This window comes from Vigna unguiculata, chromosome 5 (genome assembly GCF_004118075.2).
Source record: "Vigna unguiculata cultivar IT97K-499-35 chromosome 5, ASM411807v1, whole genome shotgun sequence".
NCBI classification, from domain to species: Eukaryota; Viridiplantae; Streptophyta; class Magnoliopsida; order Fabales; family Fabaceae; genus Vigna; species Vigna unguiculata.
This window is the reverse complement of record NC_040283.1, coordinates 47,162,461-47,182,764: the sequence shown is the minus strand read 5'-3', so window position 1 is coordinate 47,182,764 and position 20,304 is coordinate 47,162,461. Positions and strand designations below refer to the sequence as shown.

The 20,304-nt window shown below is 31.1% G+C and overlaps 2 protein-coding genes across 3 annotated transcripts; one reads left to right on the top strand and one right to left on the bottom strand.

Annotated features, from left to right (window-relative positions):
• The first annotated feature begins 11,591 nt into the window (after window positions 1-11,591).
• On the top strand, window positions 11,592-14,134 carry LOC114186152 (auxin-responsive protein IAA27-like). 2 transcript variants are annotated; one of them, XM_028074181.1, is made up of 6 exons: window positions 11,593-11,852; window positions 11,938-12,443; window positions 12,730-12,959; window positions 13,239-13,380; window positions 13,493-13,554; window positions 13,731-14,134. In XM_028074181.1, the coding sequence occupies exons 2-6, from the start codon at window positions 11,968-11,970 to the stop codon at window positions 13,766-13,768; spliced, it is 948 nt and encodes a 315-aa protein (XP_027929982.1). In that variant the 5' UTR covers window positions 11,593-11,852; window positions 11,938-11,967; the 3' UTR covers window positions 13,769-14,134. The 2 variants fall into 2 exon arrangements, with proteins under 2 accessions (XP_027929981.1, XP_027929982.1); XM_028074180.1 differs by having other exon boundaries at window positions 11,592-12,443.
• A 1,743-nt stretch (window positions 14,135-15,877) lies between these two features.
• On the bottom strand, window positions 15,878-19,610 carry LOC114186359. Its single transcript, XM_028074427.1, has 4 exons — window positions 19,146-19,610; window positions 17,621-18,065; window positions 17,404-17,519; window positions 15,878-16,452 (listed from the first exon to the last, which is right to left on the bottom strand). Exons 1-4 carry the CDS (start codon window positions 19,561-19,563, stop codon window positions 16,037-16,039), a joined length of 1,395 nt encoding a protein of 464 aa, XP_027930228.1. The 5' UTR covers window positions 19,564-19,610; the 3' UTR covers window positions 15,878-16,036.
• Window positions 19,611-20,304: the final 694 nt, after the last annotated feature.

The window sequence follows — 20,304 nt, the reverse complement described above, 5'->3', positions numbered from 1 at the left end:
CAACGTAATTCTCTGCTTCGAACTCCTAACTTATCAGAGCATGTTATGTTATTTGTTTTTCCCTACAATTAAGCTAACTGTTTGTTTCAACAAGGTATATAAAAAGGTGAATTTTAAAGGTAATTCATTCTAATAAAATTCATTCATTTATGGTGTAATTGGTTGAGATGGGATTTTCAAACGGGTGGGTTTTAGCTGAGTTGTAAACAATGCTGAACGTGCAAGTAATCACTTGTGGCTTTCATTCTCTCATGAAGAACAAATAATGTCCTTTCCTTTTCATTTCTATCTTTTTTCATTATAAACTTACACTACAACAAAAATCACTTTAGACAACGGCATAAAATTATGATATAAATTATAAAAACTGCGGTTTAAAGATTAGACCACAATTTTTTAGACGTGGTATAGGTGAGTGTAACTATAGGTAATAGACAACGGTTTTTAGTATGACAATATTTTAAAAACCGTTGCTTAAAATTCTCACAATAGACAGCAATTTTACATGTTGATTTTATACCTTACATATGTTTTTAGACCACATTTTTACTAGTTTTGCCGACATAGTTTAAAGCAACAATTATATAATCATGGACTTTCATGATATTTATACATCATTTATAAAAATGTTGTTTATTATATATTTAGGCTACATTTATTTAGCCGTTATCTATTTTAGTGTGGTCTAAACTATAAATTGTTATAGTGTTATAATCTTCTTTGGTGCTCTCTTTCTCGGCCTTCACATTCATTTTTTATCGAAGATCGAGGTTAAGTCTTACATTGAATAAAAATAAAAAAGTTAAAAGGATGATATCAGAGATGAAGGTTTGTCTCAGACAGTCTCTGTATTGAAAGTCTTCTTGACAGAGAATCAAAATATATCTGGTTATATGAATGATGGTCCACGTAAGGAGTACTATCATAATCAAATATTAAAGTTTTTCTGACAAAAAATCAGACAAATATTTTCTATTGTAATGAACGGACAACATAAATAATAGATAAGTATAAGAAAATATATTAATATCTTTTATGTGAATTATGTTCCCATCTCATTGATGTTTATCTCTTCATAATCCTTTATATCTCCAAGGATCCATCAACACTTTTATATTCTTTACTATGCTTCTTTTGTTTGCAATTTTTCAATTTTTTTTTGCCATAGACAAAACTCCAATGTTAGAAAACAATTATTTTTTTTTCTCAATGAATGGATATCATAGCATGGTGCATAATTGGTGTTGCTGAGAAAAGTTTTAAAACATAATTAATGAAGTTCTCACTACTTATGGTGTTGCAACATATTTCCGATAGCTAATCATTAAAGCAAATTGTCACATTTTACATACATCTTAACCATTATTAATAATGTATACCAATAATCTAAAGTAGGGGCAATCAGTCATTCTTATAACATACAAATTGTTATCATCGCAATTAACTTTTCTCGACAAAGAAAGTTATTACAATGTGTCTTTTGTCATAAACATAAATTGTTGTTATTATTTTTCATAATAATTAAAGTTGCAAGGTCATCAACGTGAATAGTTTTGTATGGTTTTTTTTTTCCTCAATGATGCTATTATAGTAGAGACTAATTAAGAAGGTTTTTTAGTGGAAATTTTATCTTTACAAGATATTTGCAACGAAGCATTTGTAGCAATAACACAATGAAATAGATTGATCGAATTGAAGAAATGAAATTAGATTTTAGTTGGTACCTAAAAGATTTTAATTGGTATGGTATGTATAGGTGCATGATTAATCATAGCATGTTTGGATATTTATTTTTTACTACTACAAGTTTAATTATTAAAACATGTAAACTTGTAATTTTGAAAACAAGTTTCAGGTTTTTCTTAGGTTACATGCATATGTACTTATTCAATTTTTAAGAGTATAGCCATGCAGTACATTATTCTTTTTACAGGAAATAAGGAAAACATATGAAAAAGTATATAACCCAGTTCACACCGAAACTTTTTTCCTCAAAAAGAAATTAAAATGAACCTTTTAGTAAATTGTCAAATTTTTACTTAATAAACAAATATGTTACTCACATAATCTATTAGAAACATATTTTAAATTTCTATCTGAATTCCCATGCCTGACAAATAATAATTATAAGATGCCAGTATTTGAACATGATGAGTATTGGTCTTAATTACTATTTAAATTTGGAGGAAGTGTAGTCAATTCAAGAATATGAAATCTTACGAAAGTAACTGTGCATGTATTTAGTTTTGCTACAACTCTATCAACAGTTCACTGTGTTGTGTCTCTTTTAAGATATGCTCTTGGTCTTGAATTATTTTTAACAGACTTATATATATCTGATGAGAATATATATTCACAATGCAGCACCTAATTATTGTTCCCTGGTAAGTTTATCTTTAATATGGTACATGAAAAGTTTGTGCCGAAAATTGATGCGTGAACTAAAATTCCCTGTTTATGTGCAGGACCTATGACTTGGTCAAGACTTGGTTTAGTTGCAATAACTGTGCCTCGAAATTTACCTTGATTAGAAAAAAAAATAGATAAAGAGAATTTAACGTAATTCGATGTATAATAGGTATTTTTACGTCCGTGATTATATTAGGAAGTATTTTTATTTTTAATATTTTCAGTTTTACATCATAAGATTTCTTATATAGTAAAATAAAAAATCATATCTCATAATTCTAAATGATGTGTAACTAAATCGAGCACCGTAATACTAACGTGTTAACATATGTCAATGTCAAATTCCAATTATTCTGTTTTGTTTCCTTCATCAAACAGACCACAAATTAGTAAGCATAGAAATCAGAGGTTTCACTTTGCGGGTATCAAAAAATGACTTTCATGTGCAATAACTTTTCTGGTGTCGGAAAATTCAAGTTCGGAAAGAAAACAAGCCCATAATACAAAAATTCAATCCCTCACAAAGCCGAAAGCAAAAGCACGCAAAAATTAAAGCAGGACAAAAAGTTAAAAGAAAACAAAAGACAATGTGGAACACAACAATTTACGGCATTCAAGTACTACGTACTATCATTGATCTTAATTATCACAAAAATATAATATTGTATATGTTTTATAAATTTTTGAAATCTTTTTAGAAAATTAAAATTTAATCAATTCAATTATTGGATGTCATATTTTTATTAATTTTCATTATGGATAAAAAAATTCTTACAAATACGAAATCATTTAACAAATTATTACCTCGCTTGAATTTAAGGTATGATATGATATATGAAATATGTAAATATTTCTTATTAGATAATACATCCATAAAAAAATGTATGGAAATTTAAATATATATATATATATATATATATATATATATATATATATATATATATATATTATAAATTTACTTTTATAATCTACTGGTAAAATACTAGTTGACAAAATAATGTTTAAAACAATTTCTGATAAATATGATTTAATTAACAAATAAAGTTTCTTTTTACACAATGGATGAATAAATGAATTTTTTAAATATAATGATTGGGAAATATTTGACTAATTTACTATCAAACCTAAAAAGGCTCATTACTATAAATTCTCATATTACATGAGATTTTTCTTGCAAATTTGTTTAAAAAATTTGTAAGAAAAGATTTTTTTTCTGCCATTTTTAAAAAAAAAATTAATTGGTAGGTAATTCTTTCGTGCATAATAATTTTCTATAAAATTATAAAATTTACAACTATTTCCTACAAATTTTGTTACGAAAAATGTTTTATACAAAATATTTTGCAAGAAAATTGGTAGCAATTTCTTGAAAAAGAAATTTCACAAAAAAATTTGTAAATATTTTTTACAAAAAAATTTTTAAAACAAGATTGACAAAAAATATAAGTTTTTTTAGTAGTAGTAGATTATTTTATTTGTGAAACAAACAAATTAATGAGCCATTTTATGAGTTAAACTTAATATTAGTTTAACAATGTATAATTGGAGATATGAACAAAGGAAATGGAAAAGTGTGTGGATGTGCTTATCTTATAAGGTGATGTTTGGATTCTAAACAAGTTTTTACGACCTTTCTTCACTGTGGCAATAGTGCGCAACAAACAGGTCCCATTAATTTCTCACTTTTAACACGTGTCATCATAGTATTGGCAACTTAGTAAGTGGCCAAAGTGAGAGAATGGAATATTATCAAAGGTGGGGAAATTAATCTTTCACTAAACGTTTAGTCAAACTAAACGGCCACTTAAACAACTTTTCCTTCCTTTTTCCCAAAAACAACAAACTTTCTGATTTTCAATTTCATTTTACTCAGAGTATAAGTAACTACGTAAACCCTTATTTTTGCATGTTTACCACAATTTAATAATACAATTTTAAACACTTTTGTTAAAATAGTTTTAAAAAGATTATTTAATCAGTTTAGATTATATAATAATTTCTTAATAGTTAGGTTACAATGTATATTTTAAATAAAAAAAATTAATGTTATTTATTAAAGGATAAAATTGTTCAATTGAAAAGAAAAAGTTATAGAAAGGTACATGTCATTGATACAGCGGTGTAGTTTCAATAATAATTTATGTTTTTTTTTTTAAATTATTGATAAGTTTTTAAATACATGTTTATTAATGAAGATAGATAATGTTGGAAATTTCATGTTGATCCAAAGATAAAACCAATTTAAAGTATATGTGAGAGCAAACTTTATTTTATAAGTCAATTTTATGAATTTGAGTTATGTTTAAAGTTCACCATTTAACATTATATCAAACTTATTATTGAGTATATTCTATCGAGATTCGATGTTTGTTGAATATATTGTTCCATCCTTTATAGAAACCATCAATTAATGTCAAGTCTATATATATACTTTCGCATTTGGGATGTGTTGTAAGTTTCACCTGGACTAAAGATAAATTCATCTTAGAGTATATTTATGAGTGCAAATTTCATCTTAAAATTTCATTTTTTGTGAGATTAAATTAGATTTAAGTTCACTTTTTAACTAAAAAATATATTTTTAAATAACATGTTTATTATTTATGAGGGTAGATAAATATTACTAAAGCAATATTACATTTTAAGAATCTTTACATATAACATCAACTTTTGTAACGGACAAAGCAAACAGATGATAAAAAAATTGTTTTCGTTTTAAAATTGTCAAATATATCATAAATTTCAAATCATGATTTGTATTACTTAAAAACACACGACTTGTAAAGTGATGTTCTAGAGATATGTTCGACTGATTTGAGTTAGCAACGAATAAATTACAATTAAAAAACATAATCACAGTTCTACTTTCCCAACTTTTAAATTGTTGTATTTTTTAAAGGTATTCATTTTGAATGTTATATATTTAACATATACTTTTTATCATTTAACAATGATGTTATATATGCAACAAAATCTTCATATGAACTTGTTTGAAATTTGCTAAAACAGTTATCTATATACCAAAAACAATATATTAATTATCCTCAGTTTGACTTACACAGGTTTAGTTGGATCAATCAATATTGGAACTTGTTGCAAGTGTGAATTAAATAAATTAATCAGAGATTCGAAAATCATAAGAATTGTGAAAAAAAATTGATTCATTGAATGTGTAATCAAGAAACAGTTTATTATAGAGACAGAAAAAAAGGTAGTTATAGTATATCCGTTGAGGCAGTTGTTTAATTAAAGCAGTGATGTCCTAAGAAGAAGCTTTAAACATGGCGTGGGGAGCATATGGGACACGACACCATGGTCCATGTATCATCATCATCATCATCATCGTGTTAAAGTGATTAAGCTGTTATTTTCATCATTATCGATTTATACCACAAATCCATCATTTGACCAAAACCCACAGAAAAACCTCTTTCAATATTTCTAACCATGGCCCAAAATTATTACGACAAGACTAACGCTTTTTTCATATCTTCTTTCTGGGAAATCAAATTTATAATTAAACACAAAAACACACACACACACTATTTATAAGTTGAATCACTTGAAGCATGTTATGTTAGGGTTCTACGTTAATTAGGAACCCCATTTAGCATAACGAAGGAAAGACATGTACAACTATACCAACTACCAAAATTCATTATATACTCAGAAGTGGGGCATAATCTATGTCTGTGCAATGTACCAACTCTTCCATTCAATTAACTTAAGGATGAAACAAATAATTCATGCAAATAAATCTATATATATACCTGCTTTTTCCAACCTCACTTTTCTTTACACAGGTTTTCTAAATTTAATACTTCTTGCTTTTTTAGTTAACAAATTCTTCAATCATGCCTATGCTACTTCTTTAGACTATCAGTTTATGAAAAAATAAACTAAAAAGTATTGTACGATATGAAATTGTTATAAATAATGCAGACTTTTCTTACTATAAACAAACTAAGGCATTCTGAAATAAAGATAAGCTTATTAATTTACATAATAATTAGTTTAAAATCAGAGTTAAATATGCTTTTAGTCATAAGTGTCGATCAAAAATACGAATTTGTTTCTATTTAAAATTTTGATATATTTTAATCCTAAATTTTGAAAATAAATGAATATATTTTTTTAATCTAATTATGTTAATTATTTTTATATGTCAAATACGTTTTATATCAGTGTTAAAGTTATTTATACGGTTTAACATATTTTGAGTTTAATATTAACGAAAAATACATTTGATGTATCAATAAAATTAACATAATTAAATTAAAAAAATTATATTCATTCATCGTTAAAGTTTAAAAATTAAAATGTATCGATATTTTAAACGAGATCAAATTTTAATTTAAGATGAAAATTTAAGAATTAAAAGTATATTTAATTCTTAAAATAATATATAACAATTAAACATATTATTTTATTTAAATAAACAAATTTGTAATCCTAGAAATGTAAACATATAGTTAGATGGTTCCGGTGATCTTTGGCACCGAATAAAAAAGTAATTTGGTTTGAGAAATTGGGTGAGTGAGAGTTCACTTTTGGTCAAACCTAGGTAGGAAGACTAATGATTTAGGGTCAGTTTGTTAGCAGTTATGTTCCAGCTAGTGTGGTACAGAGGAAAGAAATAAAGACAGAGAGAAAATAATTTTTGTTATGAAATAAAGCGAATAACATAGAGAATGACGACAGATAATAGAGAAGAGAAGAAACAAGAGAGAATAGAGAATGAGAGAATAGGGAGCAACTCATCTGTGTCTTATTATTGATAGGAAGAGTCCTATTTATAGATACAATACGTAATCCATAAAGGAAACAAATCAACTTAGTTAATACAAATATCTACCATAAAGAGTAATGAATCATATGAGTAAATGTATCAAATCAATGGACAATCATTAATTCATAACACTCCCCCTTGAGTGTCCATTGATAAAGAATGTGCCTCGTTAAAACCTTACTAGGAAAAACCCTTTGGGATAAAAAACCTAGTGAAGGAAAAAGAGTACATCATTCTATATAATAATGTTCTTTACATCTTATATTTCTCCCCCTCATGTAAACTTACATCATTAAGATGACGAAGTCCAATCTTGTGGACCAATTGCTCAAAAGTTCTTCTTGGCAAAGACTTTATAAATAAACCTTCCAGATTTTCACATGAATGAATCTTTTGGATATCTATATCATCATTTCAATACACTGTTGTCTTCATAAATGGTCATCTTTGTTGGGGATAGTCACAAGTTTCTTGCACATGTTGAATAATAGACATTAACCAAACATATTCACAACTTTCCTCATAATTTTGTATGATTAGACAATATTGTTACTATGGTTTGTTTCATATACCATCATGAAACCATTGTGCTACCACATGTGAACAAACATCTTGTTTGTGATCAACCATTGTGACATTCTAAGAATATGTAAAATAACATGCATATCCATAACCCATTGGTCTGAATCTGAATCATTTGGATGGAATAAGCTCATATTCGTAGTACCCTTAAAGTAACGAAGTATATGTTTTACTCCAAACCATTTTCTTCTTGTAGTTGAAGAACTATATCTTGCTTAACAAATTTATAGCAAATGCAATATTAGATCGAGTATAATTCGCAAGATACATTAGTGTTTCTATGACACTAAGATATGGTGCTTCTAGACCAAGAATATCTTCATCATTTTCTTGAGGTCTAAGAAGAGTCTTTATCAACATCTAACGACCTCACAACTATTGGAGTGCATAATGGACATGACTTGTCCATTTAGAACATTTTAAGCACCTTAATCATATAAGCCTCTTGATGTATAAAAATACTTTTATTTAAATACTCAATTTCTAATTTCAAACAAGACTTTGCCCTTCAAAGATCATTCATCTCAAATTCTTTCAATTGCCTTGTGAGCTCATTAGTAGTTTCAACGACGTTTATGTCATCTACATAAACAATAATTATGGCAAATTCATTATTTGGATCTTTTCATATAAATACAAGACCAAATAGGATCATTTTTTATATCCTTCTTTTAATAAGTACTCAATAAGACGGTTATGCCACACACGTCTTGATTTCTTTAATCAATAAAAGAGCATGTTCAATTTTATTGAATAACCCTCTTTAGAATTTGTCTTGTTGGGCAAATAAAATTCTTCAGGGATTTTCATATAAATATGATTCTCAAAAGAACCGTACGAATAGGTTGTAACATCATCCATTAGATGTAAATGCAAACCTTGTTGTGCAACTAGGATAATCGAATATTGCAATGTGGTTGCATCCAATACTAGTGAACATGTTTTTTCACTAATCAATACAAGGTTTTGTGAATAACCTTGAGCAACCAATTATGCTTTGTATCTAACAATTTCATCATTTTTAATTTGATTTTTGCGCAAAAATCCATATGTACCCAACAAGTTTCACAACTTCAGGTGTGCGAACTATACGTCCAAAAACCTTTCGTTCAGTAAGCAAATACAATTATGCTTCTTTGCATATTTTCATTTTGGCCAATCTTTTCTTCGCCGACAATCTTCAATGATCATTGCTTATTGATCTTCATTGTCATTCATAACATTCATCGCTTTGTTATAAGTAAAAGTTTCGTCAATGTTAACTTTATTTTGGTTCCATATTCTATGATTCATGACATAATTTATTGAGATCTCATCATTTCAACCATTTCAGGTACTTGAGGTTCTTCTGGAACCGAACCATTAATTATGTCAAATGAATCTTTTGGGATTTCAACCTTTTCGATTAGGTCATTTTGAATATTAACTCACTTTCTCATTCAAGAGTTTTTATCATTAGAACCAATAGGTTTACCACGCTTCAAACGTGTCCACATGAGTTTTTCAACCTTTTTTTTTTCGCATCATAATAACTGATCATGTCAAATAAGTCAATCATTTTGATTTGTAAATTTTTGGTTTACCATGACATGCATTTCAATTGTACTAATAAACTTGTAGTACAAACTATAAGAGAATGTTGATAATTTCTCCAATACACTTTCTTTTTCAACTCAATCATAGAGATATAAAGATATTTCATATCTTTTTCATTGTTTGTCTCAATATAATATCCATTTAGACAAATATCATTGAAACTTAATAAGTTTCTATTCAACTTCTTGGTAGAAGTATGGTAGCTCTTCTAGAGTCTTCAAATATATTTGTAGTACTATAAATAATACTAACATCAATGTCTCACATTATCAAACAAGAGAAAAATTTATTACTCTTGAGAATTGTATAAGTTTTTGCACTATCAATAAGGCACATTCTTTTGGTACTAGTGCAAACATTGGTTTTTCAAATAAATGTAAATATCAATATGAGATTTTTTTTTTAACACTCTCATAATCAATGAGGTGATCAATGCTTCCATTTGCTTTAGCAAAAAAAAAAATAATATCAAGATGAGTAGCATCCATATGGCCATAATCAGAATCACCATCTTTATAAGTAAAGTGTGTTTCTATGTTCTTCTCATCATTTGTAAGATGTTTTGGTGTACAATGAGTACAACTCAAATTGCCTTTACTACCATAATGATAATATATACTTTCATCTTTTTGTCAATATTTTCACATCTGTGGCTTTGAAATTTTCTTTATAACCATGTCCATAATCAATATCACGATCACGATCATGAAAATATAAATCAAATGTTACTGCATTCACTTCTGGGAATGGAGCATAACCCAATTTGGACAGGTTTCATGATTTTCTATCAAAAGCTCATTGCTTTGTTCAGCCATACATAGGCATGAAATAAATTCATAATATTTATTGCTGCATTCACTTCTGGGAATGGAGCAGATTAGGCAAATCTCATGATTTTTAATCAAAAGCTTTATTGCTTTGTCCAGCCAGTCATACACAGGCATGAAATAAATTCACAATATTTGTGAAATCTCTTTTCACAATATTTTTGTCATGTTGCTTAGATGCTTTATTTCTTTATTTAGTGGTATCCCAATATCCATTGCATCTAAATATATTTCAACATTTAAAATCCAATATAAGAAATTCTTCCTTGTAATATCAAGGGTCACAAATCCAAATTTTGCAACATTTCGTGTGTTTAGAACTAGCACATAAAATAATTATATTAATAATAATAATAATAATAATCATCGTCAAAATAAAAATAAAAATAATAAGATGAAGATGAAAATCGATAAAGTTAAATAATTTTTATCACAAGAGGAATAATATAAGGTAAAATTATAATTTGAGAAAGGATTAGAAAGAGCCTGGATTGAGACACGCATAACACTATCGTTATAGAGAAAGAGCTTCCACTAGTCCTCAATTGGTTGGAACATCGTGCTGATAACGTGTTATGAAATAAAGCGAATAACATAGAGAATGACGACAGATAATAGAGAAGAGAAGAAACAAGAGAGAATAGAGAATGAGAGAATAGGGAGCAACTCATCTGTGTCTTATTATTGATAGGAAGAGTCCTATTTATAGATACAATACGTAATCCATAAAGGAAACAAATCAACTTAGTTAATACAAATATCTACCATAAAGAGTAATGAATCATATGAGTAAATATATCAAATCAATGGACAATCATTAATTCATAACAATTTTATCGTAATATCATTTTATTTTTCTATTGTTATAATAAAACAAGTTACCATCTTTCAAATACTCTTATAATTGATCACGTAGAAGATGATTAAAGCTAAAACTATGAAAAATACATTCATTAATCAATTACGTTAATGAAAAGAAGAAATAGATATGGGTTAAGTAAATGCAGAAATTAATGAAAGTGAGTGTAGAAGAAGAAGAGGGAATGAAGTGAAGCAGACATGAGAGAGAGACAGAGAAGACATTAATTTAATTTATGAAATGATATGATAAAGCTTTTACTCTGTCAAAAAACAAAAAGAAAAAGAAAGGGAAGGGCAAAGGCAAGGCAACAACTGAACCCCGTTTTGTCTCCCAACAACCCTATAGTGTGACCTACACCGTCGGATCTCATCTTCCCACTTTCGGATCTTCACAATTATTACAGTACGATACGGGCGTGGATGAATATGCACCGCCACTGTTCCTCTTTAACCTCACATACCTTCAACCTTATAATAATTAATATTTCCACTTTTCTTTCTTTATTTATTTCCTTCTCCTCACCACTGTAAAAGGTTGCCGGGGAACACTTCCACCTGTCGCTCCAAATCCTTATACTAATCAAAATTAAAAAATCATTTTTTATTTCTCTTTTTATTCTGGCACTGGAGAGAAAAAAGTTTACTAGAGAAACAGCAGGGAAGGTTCTGTTCTGCATCAACAAAACCAGCTCCTGCCACTTGCTGTCAATATCACACCATAACTGCTCTTGTTCTTGTTCTTGTTCAAGCTCTCTGCTTTCTCACTTTCTTGCATACCCAATTCCAGAGTATATACCATATACTATACTACACTGTGCAGCATATTTTGGATACTATCATCTTCTGTTTTTGATGTCTAGAGCATTGGAACAGGATTACATAGGGTTGGCGGAGAAACCGTCAATGGACGGAGGCTCTGACAAACTATCTTCTTCTTCGTCGTCGTCATCTTCTGTGGATGGTAAAACCTCGTCGATGAACCTGAAGGAGACAGAACTGAGGCTTGGTCTCCCTGGTTGCAAGTCGCCGGAGAGAAAATCTGGTTCTGGACTCTGTCTTTTTGGCAAAGAGTTGCAGAGCAAGCATAATGTTTGTTCAGTGGCAACCCCTTTGAAGGCTGGGGCTAAGAGGGGCTTCTCTGATGCTATTGACACTTCTTCTGGGAAAAGGGGTTCTTCTGTCACTGATGGATCTCAAGGACCTGCTTTGTTCTCTCCTAGAGGGGGCATTGTTATTGGTTTAGATACTCAAACTAATACCCCGCTTGCTAACACCTCCATCAAAGAGATTGGTGCAGTTCCTCAATCTGCCAAACCGGTTCAGGAAAAGAATGACCAGGTTGCTGCAACAAATGGTCATGCCACTGCTTCTGATGCAAAGTATGTTTCTTTGCATCCTTCTTGTGTTTCAGTTATTATTATTATTATTTCTTTGTTTCCTAGTCCACATGTTTGCTTTCTTGCTTGAAAGAGTTTGAGTTACATGTCTTGGTTTTGTTGAAAGATATAGCAATTCATGAAACTAGAATTGTCTGTTCAATAACTTTTTTTTTACGTTCTCATAGAGGATTTGAATTGGCACGCATGAACGAGATATTAGCCTTTTGAAATATACTGTGTGGTTTTTTTTCCTTTGGTGCTAATGAAAATGAACACTTTGGAACAGGGCACAGGTTGTGGGGTGGCCCCCAATTCGATCTTTCCGAAAGAACACGATGGCATCTAATTTGGCAAAAAACAATGATGAAGGCGAGGGAAAACCTGGTTTTGGTTGTCTTTATGTAAAAGTGAGTATGGATGGTGCTCCCTATCTTAGAAAGGTTGATCTCAAAACCTATAACAACTACATGGAACTTTCTTCAGCTCTTGAGAAGATGTTCAGCTGCTTTACCATTGGTACTACCTCAACCTCAGCCACTTAGTTTGATTTTTGACAGACCATCTTTTATCATATATGTAAAATTGATTGCTTGCCCTTTTTCTCTAAGTTTCTTAGTGCGACTTTTAAAGGCTTATAGTTTTTGTAACCACTAAAATTTGTATGCTAAATCTAAAAAATTGTGTAGTTTTACTAGGAAAGAAAGAGCCTAAGCTGTTTGTTTAGCCAAAATATTTCCCTTGTGAAATTCTGCATAACCACTTTGCACCCTAACATTTTCTTATTCATATAATTAGGTCAATGCAATTCTCCTGGATTTCCTGGGAAAGATGGACTAAGTGAGAGCTCTCTGAGGGATCTTCTTCATGGATCTGAATATGTTCTTACATATGAAGATAAAGATGGAGACTGGATGCTTGTGGGTGATGTTCCTTGGGAGTAAGTTATTTCTCCTCTTGCCATGATTATAATTTGTATAAAGTTTTTTTTTTCAATGATGATAGTACAGTACAGTGGTTGAACTCGTTAAAATTCTCCTTTGTTAACGCAGGATGTTCACTGATTCATGTCGGAGACTAAGGATCATGAAAGGCTCTGAAGCAATTGGACTAGGTATGTCTTTGTGTTAGCTATTTAAATGCTATCTTGATAACGTTTTTAGTTGTGTTTAATGGGCATGCTGCATATACTCCTTTGTAAATGTATCATCTTTTCATCATAATGCATAACTGGTTTTATATTGGAATGAAAAATTACCTATAATATGTTCTCAATTGTGTTCATTGCAGCTCCAAGAGCCATGGAGAAATCTCGAAGCCAAAACTAATGCAGCAAAACCCGTTATACCAAAGCGGGGTATTCACTGAAGCATATAAAAACATAGAAAGGATTTCCGGTGTATGATTCTGTTCAAAATCAAAAGCATATGTTATTCAGTGTCTCAGTTTTTTGTTCATTAATAGTCTGACAAGTTTTATCAGTAGAATTCAACTGGACACATCCAGAAAATATATACACATAATTTGTTTGTGCATCTTTGGATTCTAGTTGCTGTATAAAAGAATTGTTTGTTGTGTTTCTCATTCCCTATTACTATTCTGAATTTTCTTCATGTATTGGCTTTAAATATACATACTAAACATTTGTATTTCAATATTAAAATGGTAATAAACATTTCTGTCTCTTTGGCTTATAATGTTAGCAAGGATGTTATATTATACACCGACATCATTATAAGACGAGCCCTCGCCTGGTTCACCAATCTTTCAGAAACTAAGAATACCTCTGTTACTGCTACGTTGTCATATATATGATAAATGAAATTTTTTAGTAATTAGACTATAATTTCGAGTAGATTCATAAGTTATTTGTTTTAATTTCACATGAACGATGTTACATTATCTTTAAAATTCAAGTCGTTATATCATAATTAAAAAACACTATATCCCATTTGAATTTTCTGTAGAAACACATGCGTGATTACTCCAAAGTAACAGTTACCATAACTGATTGATGAATATCGGACTAATTTGAATGCACTGAAAAATGAAACTTCAACTGAGAATTTATTTCCATGTTTCACAAAAACTATTGCATCGATCAAATGCTAGTGCTAAAGAAAATAAAAAACATGGCAACACGTACTTCCTTTCATGGACGAGCTGCAAACAATAATTAAAAAATAAAGTTTGATTTCAAGAAAAGTAATGGATATTTTAACTACAAGTTCTTCATTCAAATAATATCAATACGATCAATATGAGGTATTGTATGTATTATAGCTTCAAGTCTCATCACAATTTTATTCTTAAAATATATCTTACAAAATTAATAGAAGAAATTATGTTTAAATATTCTTGATCTCAACTTTTAAGTCATATAATTTTGGAACCATTTTTTCATTTTTCACGTGAGCATGAAAGAAAGAAATGTTTTAATTCTTTTGAAAAACAAGAGTTTGTATTTAAAATCTCATTTTTGTTCCCACATATGACATTAATATTTCATTAATATTTCAACCTCGACCTCGAGTTTGTTAAGATAATATCGTTTAAAGTCAATTATCGTATCCGTAGTATTGTCAATTTTAGAATTTGAATACTTGAATCAGTTATCACTTTACTCTTAAAAGATTTTCACAATGAAAATATATTTAAATTATTAAAAACTCACCTCCTAAGAAATGTGTAACTAATTGAGGTACTGAAACAATTAAAAACATTGAAATTATAATTGAATCCACAATTTTAATAATAAAAAAATTGAAAAAAGTAAACTCAGTACATTAAACTGCAAATTTCAATAGTCAAAATCTGGTGCATTTCAGACAGATTTCTTCATTTTGAAATCGTGTTTCCAAACAAACACGATTTGTTCAATCCCATAAATATTCAAAAAATTGCCCACTTACATGATATTCAGCTCAAATAACCTTTATTTAGTAAAAAAGAAAAACGATTTATGTTATCTCTTATCTTATTCATTCCAAATATTATATGTCCCTTTTGGCTTATGTTATGTATCAAGAGCTAAGCTATCTAAGGAGGAGGGGCCATTGCATATCATGTAAGGTCTTGCTAGCTATAGAAGATTAATTGGGAATCTAAGATGACTGACTTATCTACTACAAGATCTACCAGTTTAACATCAAACACTAATTTGTTCAACAGCAGCACACTGGTTGGTTGGCTGGTTGAACAAAGGTTGTTTTATGAGAACAATGTTTCTAGAAGCAAAGAAGAGAATAAAGGAAGACAACATTCGTGTCGGAATTTATGCTTCTTAGGTTCTTACTATGAACTTTGGATCTAAATCAAACATACAAAGATAGATTTACTCATCATGACGGCCTAGAAACTGGTAACATAAGTTCAGATCAATGAGAACAATGGTAACCAAGTTACGGGAACAAGTGACAACCAAATCAGAAAGAATCTATCATTGAGTAAGGATAACTTTAATTTCAAAAGTAAACGGCCAAGAAGAATTAATAAAACTACATCTTAAGCCAAATCAGGCAGAAGAATCTATTCATGCATAATACAGGTACAAAACTTCCTTCACTATATCATATCCTTGTCTAAACAACTCTAAATTATTGTTCAGATATCTGTAAATAAACCATCTGAGTGTATCCATTAAATACAGATTTGTCAAGGTTCGCCAAACCTAGCCTTTGGAACAAGCCATACCGACCATCTTCAACAATAGGAGTGGGTGCACGAGCAGGATCATATCTGGTTTGATGGGTGAGGGAAGGACCAGCAACAGGAGGTAGTTCCCAGTAAACATCAAGAATAGATTCAACATACCGGCTATTCTGGAAATGTTGTGCATAAGATATTGGCTTATTACTATGGTTAAAATTATCCCGCATATAGCCTCTAACTCCCCACCATGCTTCACCTGGCCCACACAGTTCTTCTATATCAACTGCTTTCTCCCAAAGTTTCTTCCTCCTTGACCTGATCCTGGCTTCATCACTGTCTTTAAAGCAACTATGCCCCCCACCTAAGATCAAAAGGAGAAAAATAAAAGTGAATTTCTGTATATGGAACAGGGTATTGCATACCAGATACAGCTCCTAATGCTAATGGAATAATATATTATAATTTTAAAAGAGAGAAAATTAATTCCACACCACTGAGAGAATATTCAATAGGTATCTGAAACCTGTAAAGCATGGATACTAAGATGTTTCACGGATTTGTATTCGATATCATACTCTAGGATATTTCAGCCATACATATCATACGTGTTGGTGAAGTATCCACACTTATAAAGCATTTATATACAATAAAACTATAAGAAACATATAAATATGTGCAATATAGAAACATAGAAACTTCTTTCTTCATAAACCAAGGAGGGAAACTGATCTCTTCATGAATCACTTTTAAAATGTAATGAGATTTGATAGTGTTATATATAAAAATAAAATAAAGTAATTTACCATGACAATGATTTACATTTTTTTTTTATTTCAGCAATGTCTAAGAAATGGTTTTTAGTTTGGATTTGCATAATTGCAATTGTATATTTATTATGTTTTATGATTTTGTTTCACACCAATTTCCAACTGGATGGTGCCCTTATTAAAGCACCAATGCAAAATTTTTGTAACCAAAACCATAAATTGAGAAAGTTCTTTAGCATAGAATAAATCACTTTTCTAGTAATAACTCGGATTCAATTCCACATTTTCTGCTGTTTTTTTTTAACTGTAGAGTGTTTCTAAGCCCCCAATTTATCTAATACAACATCTCAGCCCTTCAAGTTTAATATTTAGTCAGTCTAGCCAAAAGCCATCAATAATAGATAATTGAAACATATCAAGCCTTAGCCAATATGTCAAGAGGAAATGCAACACTGATGAGTGTCTATAACTCGAGTTACGTACAGTGCTCACTGAAACAAATAAAGTTAAGTATAACAATTCTAGAAAGTGAGAGTTTACATTACCTATAATATAAGATTGATCACATATCTGTCTTAATGAATAATGATCACCAGTACCAGTGTCATAGTTATCCTCAAAGACAAGATGATGGAACCCAGCTTTCAAAGCTTGTTCAATTCTGCTCAGGACATAAATAAAATATAATAGTACTAATCAATAACAGTTTCATCAGAAATCCTCAACTATAAAATTCTGCTTCTCAAAGATATTGGTAGTCACCTTTTCAATTCATTCTGATGGTCATCAAAAAATATAAGAACCTGACTAAGGTCCAAAATCCCGCGTTCTTTCATGACTTTGGGCCAGTCAACACTCCCAAAATCCACAAAGTCCTTCCCAGCAAAATATGTGCAATTCCCGTCAACATAGGCTGGTCCCTTTTTCAGGTACTTTTCTGGATGCCTAGGCGAAAGAGAAATAATGGGTGTGTCTGGCATAGCCTGGCGTAAAACCCAAGTGGAATGTCCTTTGAAAGCACCACTCTCGATCATCAGAATTGGCTTCAGCCAGTGGGCAATAAACCAAAGCCCAAAGCTGTGGTCAAAACCCATCCCATACATGTTGTTCTTGATTGGCCGGGTTTCATATATAGGAACAAACTCTTCTAGACCCTTGAGCAAATCTTTTGATGTCCATTCCACAGTTTTACCATGTTTCGATCTGCCTTTACCAAGGATAAGCTTATAAGTATCCAACAACAATTCAATTGCGTGACTTCACGATTCCAAAATATGTAAGGATGTGAAACAAACAGCGTTAAAATTAAAAATCAACATTGCAATCCCAATTCCAGAGTGTTCAAAAGGACATGCTCATTCATAAATTATTATTTTGGCGACAAACACTTCACACATTTCCGTTACATAATAACAATAGAATAATTCGAAATCCCCTATCCCCTACATCACCCACCTAATCCTCTTCCTCCTTTTCTGTAGTCAGTATTAAATGTTGTTCATATTTCTAAGACATTAAAGGCATTTACTCCTCTGTTTATATTTTTTATTACAAAAATTTCTAGGAAGCTATATTGGAGATACCAGATTGACTACTAATACGTGTTTATAAGGAAAGAACAACCTTCACTTCATAACTTAACTTTTTGAGAGTGATTTAGACTTAAATTTAAATTCTAAAATAGTATAGAAGTCTGTCTTAACAGTTGAGGTAGAGCACATTGGGCCACCGAGCATTGGGACATCATCATATCACTAGCAAATCGAAGTCCTCAGTGTAAAGAAGTGAGTTAGAGATCTCAAAGTAATGCGGTAAAAATTGTGTATTAAATGGGTGACAAATCCAAATTCTAAGATGAAACAGTACACAATAATACCAAGGAAACGTTTTATTGAAAATTACAGCATTTATTTGAAACCAAAACTTTCCTTTTATTGATTTCTTAAGGATTAACTTAAGAGCAACGGTTAACAGAATTGATAATTCAACGAAAGCACGGCTACATTACAACCTGTGAATAGCTGGCTAGTTTAGCATACACTTCCCCAGGGGTTGGATTTCATCAGTACTATGATAATGCCAAATCCAGAACAAAGAATTAAGGAAGGAACAACAAAAGCAATTCAAGGATCCGGAACCGGAACTAGAAAATCGAACGCAGCATTTAATTATTTTATTTACTTTTTTATCTTCCGCACCTCGGAACCAGGAATTACTGCCCCCCTGGATCCAGACGAAACCGAAAAAATGGCGAAGGAAGAGATCAGATCAGCGCAAAGAGACTTACAGCAGGGCACGCCGAGGGCTCCGAAATCGGAGTCGATGCCGTCGAAGTCGAAGAAGGCGGTGCGCGAGACGGGTCTGTAGGAGGAGGAGATGCATACGAAGCCGCGAGAGGTGAAGAGGAAGGAGAGGCAGAAGAAGAGGAAGAGGGAGACGACGATGCAAGGGAGGTAGAAGGAACCGGAACCGGCGATTCGGGCGAGGTAATTGGAGGCTCGGGTTGTGAGGCGGAAGAAAATGTGTTGGTGCTTTTTGGTCTTGGATTCATCGGCGCCTCCGCCAGCTTCGGCGTCCCCTTCGCCGTAGGAGTTAACGCGGCGGGTGGAGAGTGTGCGCTCCAACATTGAGGGGGCGGAGAGATTGGGATGGCGGTGTGTTGGGGTGGTGCTCTGTACCTGTAACACTGGTCGAGGAGATGACATTCTTATTCTTTCTTTCTTCTTTTTCTTTTTTTTCTTACTTATTTTAAATCAATAAATAACCTTTTCTATCTACCCCCTCTCTTCTCTTTGTAAAACCGGTCCTTTATTATTACCATACTATTTATTTCAGCAAAAACAAATTTAATATATCTATACCTATAATTAAAAACTAAATAACAACAACACTTGTGTTTTCTGCTATGTGATTAGAAATTACTGAAAAATAATTAAAAAAAAAGAGTGAAATTTTATATCTGAAAGTGATTTATTCCTTATTTGATAAAGAAGGGACGAAAACGATGGTGTGCAATGCAAAGGCAAGAATACTCTTTGAAAACTCAAAAGTACTAATCTGCCATGTGAAGGAACTCAGGAACTCGAACCCTTATAAATTGTTCTTCATCAATGCAAATGGCGTGTTCCAATTATGCCATGGTGTGTCTGGGAGCTCTGTTTGGATGCAGGCGTTCCAATTCCTTCGTAGCTTATCTTCTCTCTGCTTTGGTCTCCGTTTCAATTCTTTGCGTTCTGCGTTTGCTGTGTTTCGGCTTTGCCCGGTTACTGAAAAGGTGGAGAGCTCGTAGTAATCCAAACAGCGCCTTAGAAATGCAACCACACAACACCATTACAACACATGTCCAATAGGTTCTTCTACCAAAAACACCTTTTCTAGTTCTTTTTCTTTTCTTTTTTTTAATGTATTTTTCGCTCTAATGTGTAGAAAAAGAGACATTGTTGTTC

Excerpts from the sequence above, each read along its gene's own strand:
- LOC114186152 (XM_028074180.1), top strand. The coding sequence starts at position 11,917 with ATGTCTAGAGCATTGGAACAGGATTACATAGGGTTGGCGGAGAAACCG. Across the intron at positions 12,444-12,729 it reads GCCACTGCTTCTGATGCAAA|GGCACAGGTTGTGGGGTGGC; the intron begins GTATGTTTCTTT and ends ACTTTGGAACAG. Across the intron at positions 13,381-13,492 it reads GTGGGTGATGTTCCTTGGGA|GATGTTCACTGATTCATGTC; the intron begins GTAAGTTATTTC and ends TTGTTAACGCAG.
- LOC114186359 (XM_028074427.1), bottom strand. The coding sequence starts at position 19,563 with ATGTCATCTCCTCGACCAGTGTTACAGGTACAGAGCACCACCCCAACA. Across the intron at positions 17,520-17,620 it reads CATCAGAATGAATTGAAAAG|AATTGAACAAGCTTTGAAAG; the intron begins GTGACTACCAAT and ends TGTCCTGAGCAG. Across the intron at positions 16,453-17,403 it reads TGATCAATCTTATATTATAG|GTGGGGGGCATAGTTGCTTT; the intron begins GTAATGTAAACT and ends TTTTGATCTTAG.